The sequence below is a fragment of the Penaeus vannamei genome, chromosome 7 (genome assembly GCF_042767895.1).
Source record: "Penaeus vannamei isolate JL-2024 chromosome 7, ASM4276789v1, whole genome shotgun sequence".
Taxonomy (NCBI): domain Eukaryota; kingdom Metazoa; phylum Arthropoda; class Malacostraca; order Decapoda; family Penaeidae; genus Penaeus; species Penaeus vannamei.
Genome location: NC_091555.1, coordinates 8,338,663 through 8,348,662, shown reverse-complemented (window position 1 = coordinate 8,348,662; position 10,000 = coordinate 8,338,663). Strand labels below are relative to the sequence as shown.

The 10,000-nt window shown below is 53.8% G+C and overlaps 3 protein-coding genes across 8 annotated transcripts in view; 1 reads left to right on the top strand and 2 right to left on the bottom strand.

Annotated features, from left to right (window-relative positions):
- Positions 1 to 10,000, bottom strand: part of Nca (neurocalcin homolog) — a 626,340-nt gene that overhangs the window by 134,856 nt on the left and 481,484 nt on the right. The gene's annotated exons all lie outside the window — the stretch shown is intronic.
- LOC113819578 (neuronal calcium sensor 2) overlaps positions 1 to 10,000 on the bottom strand; it is a 338,619-nt gene that overhangs the window by 108,783 nt on the left and 219,836 nt on the right. The gene's annotated exons all lie outside the window — the stretch shown is intronic.
- LOC138862113 (DNA-directed RNA polymerase II subunit RPB1-like) lies at positions 891 to 2,600 on the top strand. Its single transcript, XM_070123273.1, has one exon. The coding sequence runs from the start codon at positions 891 to 893 to the stop codon at positions 2,598 to 2,600; it is 1,710 nt and encodes a 569-aa protein (XP_069979374.1).

The window sequence follows — 10,000 nt, the reverse complement described above, 5'->3', positions numbered from 1 at the left end:
GGAAGAGGGAAGGGGAATAAGAGAAAATGAAGAGGTGAGGGAGGAAGAAAAGACCGGCAAGGGGAAGGGGTGGGGAGGGGGGAAAGGGGGAGACAGCGAGAGCGAAGAATGATCTTGTTAAAACGAAATGGAAGTGGAGGGGGGGGGGTGAGCGCAGGTGACACGACAGGTGGTTGCAGGTGGTCGCAGGTGGTCGCCAGTGACAGCCGAAATTGTGGCGGCGTCCCAAGTTGTGGTAGGCGTTAGTGGGTATTAGCTGCTGCAAAGATCTATAAAGATAAAGTTAAGCTTGGACAGCCTGCATTTGTTAATTGGCTCGAGAGCCTTGCTTGTATGTTTGTTTGAAATAACGCTAGCGACATTAGGTTCAAGGGGGCTTAGGTCAGCTTGACTTAGTTATAAATGAACTTAAGCTAGGATGGCTTTGTCAGTCTAAGTTGGGTTTACTTCGTAAGTATTCCGTAAAGCTGTTGATAAAGTGGGTGTGGCAGTGGAGCAAGTCGGGGGAAGGGGAGAGGGTAGGGGGGCGGGGGAGAGCGGCTGGGAGGGAGGGCTGGCGGAGGAGGGAGAGAGGGAAAGAGAGAAGGGAGGTATTGTATGGGCGGAGACGGGGAAGCGGAGAGGTAGGTAGGAAGGAAGGAAGGAAGGAAAGGAGGGATAGAGAGGAAGGGAGGGGCAGAGGAAGAAAGAGAGGGATAGAGGGAGGAAGGGATGGACATAGGAAGAGACAGACGAGGGACGGGAGGAAAGACAGAATAGGTGCGGGATGGACTAGAGGGAGAAAGAGGGGAGAAGTCTGAGGGAGAGGTAGAGAGGTTGAGAGGGAGGGAAGGAGAGATGGAGGACGGAAGGACGAGTCGGGGTGATGTGACGGCCGCACTATAGAGCCAATGCAGCCTCAGCCCCACTCGCTGCTGACGTCACCCATCTCTCACCCGGCCTCACTGACGTCACCCATCTCTAACCCGGCCTCACCGACGTCACCCATCTCTAACCCGGCCTCACTGACGTCACCCATCTCTCACCCGGCCTCACCGACGTCACCCATATCTAACCCGGCCTCACTGACGTCACCCATCTCTAACCCGGCCTCACCGACGTCACCCATCTCTAACCCGGCCTCACTGACGTCACCCATCTCTCACCCGGCCTCACCGACGTCACCCATATCTAACCCGGCCTCACTGACGTCACCCATCTCTAATCCGGCCTCTCCGACGTCACCCATCTCTAACCCGGCCTCACTGACGTCACCCATCTCTAACCCGGCCTCACTGACGTCACCCATCTCTCACCCGGCCTCACTGACGTCACCCATCTCTCACCCGGCCTCACTGACGTCACCCATCTCTCACCCGGCCTCACTGACGTCACCCATCTCTCACCCGGCCTCACTGACGTCACCCATCTCTAACCCGGCCTCACTGACGTCACCCATCTCTAACCCGGCCTCACTGACGTCACCCATCTCTAACCCGGCCTCACCGACGTCACCCATCTCTAACCCGGCCTCACTGACGTCACCCATCTCTCACCCGGCCTCACCGACGTCACCCATCTCTCACCCGGCCTCACCGACGTCACCCATCTCTAACCCGGCCTCACCGACGTCACCCATCTCTAACCCGGCCTCACTGACGTCACCCATCTCTAATCCGGCCTCTCCGACGTCACCCATCTCTCACCCGGCCTCACCGACGTCACCCATCTCTAACCCGGCCTCACCGACGTCACCCATCTCTAACCCGGCCTCACTGACGTCACCCATCTCTAATCCGGCCTCTCCGACGTCACCCATCTCTAACCCGGCCTCACCGACGTCACCCATCTCTAACCCGGCCTCACTGACGTCACCCATCTCTAACCCGGCCTCACCGACGTCACCCATCTCTAACCCGGTCTCACTGACGTCACCCATCTCTAATCCGGCCTCACTGACGTCACCCATCTCTAACCCGGCCTCACCGACGTCACCCATCTCTAACCCGGCCTCACTGACGTCACCCATCTCTAACCCGGCCTCACTGACGTCACCCATCTCTAACCCGGCCTCACTGACGTCACCCATCTCTAACCCGGCCTCACTGACGTCACCCATCTCTAACCCGGCCTCACTGACGTCACCCATCTCTAACCCGGCCTCACTGACGTCACCCATCTCTAACCCGGCCTCACCGACGTCATCCATCTCTAACCCGGCCTCACCGACGTCACCCATCTCTAATCCGGCCTCACTGACGTCACCCATCTCTAACCCGGCCTCACTTACGTCACCCATCTCTCACCCGGCCTCACTGACGTCACCCATCTCTCACCCGGCCTCACTGACGTCACCCATCTCTAACCCGGCCTCACTGACGTCACCCATCTCTAACCCGGCCTCACTGACGTCACCCATCTCTAACCCGGCCTCACTGACGTCACCCATCTCTAACCCGGCCTCACTGACGTCACCCATCTCTAACCCGGCCTCACTGACGTCACCCATCTCTAACCCGGCCTCACTGGCAGGTCATGGAGTCTCACTCAGTGTAATTATGACATCCTTCGCCGTGACGCAACGCCTCGACCGCACGTTCAAAAAAGCGGCTTCCATATAGTGCTTTCCATCGGGGCCAATAAAGTGCTGAACGATCACCGCCGTCTCTTGCTCTCACGCCCTTATCATCCTGCCGCGTGAAGTGAACAACACTCTTGTCTGATTGGTGTGATAATGATAAGATTAATGATAATAATAATGTTGAGTAATAATGATGATTGATATAATGATGATTGATGATGATGAGGAGGACGGTGATGATGATGACGATGATGATGATGATGATGATGATGATGACGATGGTGATGATGATAATGATGGTGATGAAAATTATTATAAAAAGAAAGAGGAAGATGATGATGAAGAGGAGGAAGTTAATGAGGAAGAGGAAGAGGAAGAGGAAGATGATGATGCCGATCACTATAACGGTAGCAAAGACGGTGATAATAGTAATAACAACGAAAAACAACAGCCACCCACCCAACCCACCCCGCCAGCAGCCCCATGTAGCGAGCCTCTTCCAGCGAGAATCATGGCTGGGCGTCGCGCAAACCTCGACGGAGACTCACGACGCCCCTAGTCCGCCGCGTTCGCCCCGCGCCCGAATCTCCGGCTCGCGGGTCACGCCGGCGGCAAGCACGAGCGGCAGGAATGCAAATGGGAGGAACACCAAGCACAGGCGGCGGGCGGGCGAGGCCTGTGTCAAGAGAGAGGTCGTCGGTGCAGACCCAACACTTGCGTCAACACTTGCTAACCTCACATTTCTTTCCCCTTGCACTCTCAACCCTCCCAGCTGCCCCCTCCCCCCTCCCGCACTTACCCAACGCAGCTTCTCTGGTCTTGATTTCTTTCTATTTGTTCTTTTCCCATCCTTGCCCTTTGTCCATACCCTTACTATCAACTTTTTCCTTCACCTTCTTACCTACCCTTCCTCTCCCCTTCTCTATATACGCCCTCGCCCTCCCCTCTTCCCAACTTTATCCCCCTCCCTCCCTTTCCTCCCCCTTCCTCCATCCTTCTCCCTCTTCCCACACATCTCATCTGCACAATGTCAGCACCGGGCGAGCTATCCCGCTACAACATGGGTGCTGCGCCTGGCCAAGAGAGCGGCCGGGAGAAGCCGTTCGCGACGAAGGGATGGACAGATCACGTGCGTCCAACTCGGCCTCGCCCTCCGCGCCGCTGGCACCCCTCGCCCTCGCCCTCGCCCTCGCCCTCGCCTCGCCTGGCTGCGACCTCGCTGCGACGCCTGTTATTAATTCATCAAATATTATTAGTAATCCGATATGCCTTCAACGCAAACTCCTGGGTAATCTAAAACTGGTGTCACACTACACCTACGCGGTTTTGAGCCTCTCTCTGTCTGCCTCGGGATGCATGCTACGAGGCAAAAAAGAGCGCGGTGTACTCTAAGTGAACCCTCCTGATATTATTCTAAGATTACCCTTTAACAAGCAAAATGCAGTTTTTCCTACAATGCGTAATATTTTCATTTTTCGCAGTACTGTTAATAAGCTGACATTTAACCTTTTGAGCTCAGCATATAGCATTTACCATTCTTGTGTGAACTGTCAAGTTTCTGGCACAATTACACCGAGCCTTTGTATATTGCATGATCCAATAATGGCACGCGATGCAATGACGTCCAAGGACAGTTTTGCCACGCTTCCCGCACCACCAAAAGCGGGGCTCTGCCGGTCCCTCAACGCCCGGACAATATTCCAAAACAAATAAATTCCGTCTTAAACAAAGGTGCCGCAAGAGCCGAGGCCATCTGAGGAAAAGGAGAATCACGAGCAAGGCCAGTATCAGCAGCAGTGATAAGACGGTAATAAAGATAAAACGACGAAATGATAAGTGACAAGCCTTCCTTCTACGGCGACGAGCGTCCATTACAGGCCGCCCTCGACTTCGCCCATATATCGCGAATCGCCGCCCGTGAGCCATTCAGTTCCCTCGCAAGGAAATCGCCGCGCCCAGGCTGCCCTTCGCGCCCACAAACATTCGCGCATCGACCGTGGAGGAATTCACGACGACGAAAGCGGGGTGTTCGCGCACGGGGGGAGAAGATGGAAAGCGAAAAAGGGGCTGATAAGGATAATAATCTGGCCGGATGTGGGGGCGACGACACTCGTCCTGACGACGACCTCCTCATTCGAGACTCGCAGCGAACAGCCCAACTCGGATCTTAAATCAAACGACATAATCCCAGAGTGATGGCTGCAAGGCGACCTCTTATCTCACGCCGCCCTCGTTAGTGTGAAGCACAAGTCACATTCCCTTCTTCAAGCAATAAATAGAACCCGCTCGCTCTCAGAGCTCATGCCTCGGCAAGGCAGCCCAAGGTCTGGGGCTGCCTTGACCCGGAGAGGTCGTGGCCGCGGTGCGCCTGCCTCACGACCCCGACGACGACGTCACGGCCGACCGGCGCTCCGAGAAAAAAGGGAAAGGCGTACCGGCGGTAAATGTGCGACAGGCCAATCACGCGGGAGACAGCCGCGCCCGCCTTGGCTACTTGCAAGAAACAAACTGCTGAGAGCTCGTGACGTCACCGTGCTGTGTCTGCCTCCGCCGCGTGTCAATCTCACACTCACAGCGCCACAAGGCCCGCATGCCAACCGAAAATGCTCACAACACGTTCTTACACTGCCTGAATATTTAAAGCGTTTTGAACGCTCGGAAAACTTTCTTTCCAACTAACTTTATCAAGTGGCGGTGCGATTCCCGCACTGAAATCTTCCAGCTACAAAAGAGTTAGTAGACTTTGAGCTACTTCTCCCTCATCACCAACTCCTCTCCCCCTAATTCTCGCCTTGCTTCTTTTCTCTCTCGTGGCTCGGGATCCTGGCACGTTCCCTCCCGAGGAAGGCGCGCCGCGTGGCTCGAAACAAAAATCAGCAAATAAAACTCACGTCCAGGAGGCTATGATAATAACCTTTTTTCGCTCCCTCTCTTTTCGCCCTGAGCCGATTTAGGGCGAAGTTAGAGAGAACAAGCTCGGCTGAGCAACTTTGCGGGGAAGGGTAGCCGTGCTTAAACCGGGTTAATTTCCCCTTCTTATTTCCCCTGGACGTTCGCAATCTAATCTATCGATCGCAAAACATTTTATTTCACCAGACACGCTCACGCAAGGAGGCACCGGAAATGAATGCATCTGATAATCACCGCCAAGCTCACACTCACCTGATTCACGTCCGATAGACAACCAATCTAAGCTTTTCTAGAAAAAAGAAAAAAGGAGAGAGGCCTTTGGTGATGCTAAAGGGACACTTGCGCGGCCGGACTAAAGAGCAAGCAGGGGCGCAGCACGCAAGCACGCCGTTGCAGTCGAATACAACGGTCCTTGTAAAGGTGATAACACTAGAGGCCGATAGATAGTAGCAGTATTATTGGTCAGTAGCAATATCATTGTAAATCCAATGCTAGAAGAACAAAAAAGATGGAAGAAAATGCAGAAACGACAAAATAACAGCCAAATTAACAACTTGACTAAAAGGAAAGAGGATGTAAACAGTAACTTGGACTAGAAAGTTTGGTAATAACTTGCACTCGAGTTTATCAACTTGTCTCGGGAATAAGGATAGGCCAGCATTGCAAAAGGACTATGGAACGAGTGCCGGCCACCGATCGACAAAGAGGAAAGACGAGAAAAGGATATGCAGAAGCGAAGGATAATCAAGCGCAGACCAAGCACCTGGTGCAACGGGGAAGCATAAAGGGAGGATAAAAGGCAAGATATAACACCGACAGACGAGCCCGACGCACAAAAGCGACGGCGATTGGCCAGGAGTGCAAGCAACTGGTGCCACACCTCTACCTAACGACGGCTCTGGTATCCATGACGGCCCCTCACCTGCCTGTTGCTAGGCACTCCCTCCCACAGGCTGCCCGATTACGCTCTCCCCCTCCCCCAGCATGGCCTGCACCCTTCGCCCTGCACTATTCACTAACTCGATCTATCCACCGTCCTCTTCGCTGCATTCAACACCGGCATAAGAAAGAAGGACAAAGCGGAAAACGCACTATGCAGGTTTATCGTCTCCGCCATCACCATTATCATTATCATAAATATTTATTATCATCAGCATTATTAATAGTATTTACATTTACCAGCATTTATTACTTCATTTTAAGGATTCCCTTTTCCCACTGCTCAATCCCTCTTCCACAAAGGCTTGGCGAACGAGCTAGACACAGAAAAGTGTAATCCTTAATACAGCAAGTCCCCTAAACAATCTTTACCGGTCCCTCACGGAATACCACTTTCCATTTTTTTTCGGTCCCTAAACACCATTTCCCCCTCCCTTTATCTTCCCCACTCCCCTTGTTCCTCCTGCTTCTCCTACGACTCCCGCCCCTCCTCCTGGTCTTAGCCTTGGTCCTAGACCCGGTCCTCGTCCTCTTCCTGCTGCTCCCCCCCCCCTTTAAACTCCACAATCCTCGCTTAATTAATCTTCCCCAACTCCCTGGCCTCTCCGGCGTCCTCCTCCACTCCAGCAAGACCGCGTTGCTCCCTCTGATCGCAGTCCCCGGGGCCAAACGCGCCACAACGATCTCTCCCTCGAGCCCTCGCCGGGTAGGCGCGGTTCTCGGCTCTCAGAAGGCCAACTCGCTCTCTCATGTATACACTTACAGCCACACTTGAACTTACAGTTACACTAGCACGCACACACGCAGACACACAAACACACACACACACACACACACACGCACACACGCACACGCACGCACACGCACGCACGCACGCACGCACGCACGCACGCACGCACACACACACACACACACACACACACACACACACACACACACACACACACACACACACACACACTCACTCACTCACTCACTCACTCACTCACTCACTCACTCACTCACACACACACACACACACACACACAACACACACACACACACACACACACACACACACACACACACACACACACACACGCTCACACACGCTCACACGCTCACACGCTCACACGCTCACACGCTCACACACTCACACACTCATACTCGCACTCCCTCACACTCACACACTCCTCTTCCCCTCTCTGTCTTCGTTCTTCTGGGAGTCCCTTTTCTCTCCTTCCCTCTCTCTTCCCCCCCCCCCCTCTCTCTCTCTCTCCCACTCACTCACTCTTTTTCATTCTCTATTTCTTGCACGCCTTTGATGCTTACCTGAGCTAACGCGCCTTCTTCACTCCACGCGTTTTGTACAGCCCGACTCACCTGTGAAAAGGAGAGAGAAATATAAATACATCAGACTTTCTTTTTCTATATGAAAAAGGCTTTAACAAAACAGATAGCAAACACGTTGCAAGACTTGCACTATACCTTCACTGCAGGTCAGCAGAGGGTCAAAAAGCCTTGGTAGGAGGGTGAGAGAGGGGGAAGAAGCGAGCGTAAGAGAGGGAGAGAGGGAGGGAGGGAGGGAGGAAGGTTGAAAGAGAGAGGGAGGGTGAAAGAGGGGAGAGGTGCGTGGGTAAGAGAGGGAGGGAGGGAAGAAGGGAAGGAGCAAGGGAGGGAGGGTGAAAGAGGGAGAGAGGGAAAGAGGGAGGGACGGTGAGTGAGGACAGGAAAATGAAAAGGAGGGAAAGAATGTCAGAGAAAAGAAGGGCGGAGGTTAGGAAGAGGACGGGAGAGAGGCAGACGACAAGAGATTAGAAAATCTGGGAAGAACACGGACATGGGGGACGCAGAGAAAACAAGGGGAGTGATTTGGCGACCTCGGCTCTGACAAGTCACTCCAAAGAGGGGACGAACAGAGACGAAGGGCGATGGGAAATGGGCTACGGCGAAAGAGGGACAGACGGGGGTAAATAAAGAGAAAAGAAACAGGGCAATAATATGAAGGTAGACAGACAAAGAGAGGAGGAGAGAGAGGGAGAGTAAAACTTGAGAGCAAGCGGATGATTAATGAGAAAAGTAAAAGTGCAGAGGAATATGAAAAAGGGGAGTATGAACGATAGACCAAACAACTGAAGACGGTATAAGGAGAAAAAAAATAAGTGAAAGACCACAGAAGGCACGAAGAGGAGTGGCGAACGAACCCCCCCCCCCAAACCCACAGCGACCAAGCCCTCCCGCAGGAAGCAAACCCGCAGCCGAGGTCTTGCTCTTCACTCGATTCCTCCGAGGCCCATAACCCCCCACCCCCCTTCAACAGCGGTCGACGACAACCCGCTCCGCTATATTGCTATACCCCCCTCCCCGGCCGAAGCTCGTCACTCCACCTCTGACATCTCATCCGACTCACTGCTGTGCGCTGACATTTGCATGCAGGATGCTCTTCACATGCGCGTCACGTACACACATACGTACCCGCGCACATACACATTGCCATACTACGTGAATAAGACTGCGTTGTGTATGCAAATGGTTGTGTGTATGCGTGCACATGTGTCTGTGCGACTGAGTGTGTGCGTGTGTGTGCGCGCCCAAGTGCATATACCCACGCGCACACAAAGTCTACATAGACCTCGTGTGCGCTTGAGAGTGTGATATAACTCACGCGCCCGTGTGCCGTCCTGCTTCTTAGCATTCCCGGCCGCGTATCCGAGCGGGAAAGGGCTCGGTCAGGCGGACAGCGGGCGCAGGAGGAGCGAAACCAAATAGGCGCTGGAACGAAGGGCGGCCCGGCTTCTTGAGTGCGAGATGGCCGTGCGTGGAGCAAGGTCACGCGAGCGGAATAACGAGCAGTTCGCCCGCTCCCGTTTTATCAATGGAAGTAGCCGTCGGGGCCCTCGGCCCGGGGCAGCCGTGGCTCTGGAGGGAGAGAGAGGGGGGGCGGGGGGAAGGGGGGAAAGGAGAGGAGGGGGGAGGGCGAGGAGGGGGAGAAGGGGGAGGAGGGTAAGTAGGCATGAGAAGGGCGAGGGGAGGAGGGCAAGGAGGCAGGAGAAGAGCGAAGAAGGGCGCGAGGGACATATAGAAGACAAAAACGGGGAATGGAGACGGGAGGGGAGCGGAGGAGGAGGAGGAAGATGTAGGTAAATGAGAGGAACAGAGAAACAGAAAGAAGCAAAAAGAATAAGGAAGAATACAATATATGATAAAGAAAGACCGAACGAAAAAAAGGATGAGAGGCTAGAAAGAAGAAAAGAAGAGGACCTGAAAGAAACAAGATCAAAGGGTAGACAGAACAGAGACGAAACTAACAGAAAGGCTTAAAAACAAGAACTCGCAAACGGGTAAACAGAGAAAGAAAACACGAGGAGGAGAACAGGAGAATGGAAGGAAAGGGTGAGGAAGAGACGGGGCTTGAGGCAGTGAACGGCAAATTGCTGTTGCAAAATCAAATCAGCCGTTTGCATGAGCATGAATTCACATCCGGGTTGCGAGAGAGAAGCATGGGGCGGTTTGGGGAACGGATAAGGAGGCGAGAAAAATGAATTCGGGAGGAAGGAGAGGGAGAGGGAGAGGGAGGGGGGAAGGGGAAGAGAGGAGGAGAGGAAGATGGAA

Bases quoted from the DNA above. Each gene is read 5' to 3' on its own strand.
- LOC138862113 (XM_070123273.1), top strand. From the start codon at position 891: ATGCAGCCTCAGCCCCACTCGCTGCTGACGTCACCCATCTCTCACCCG.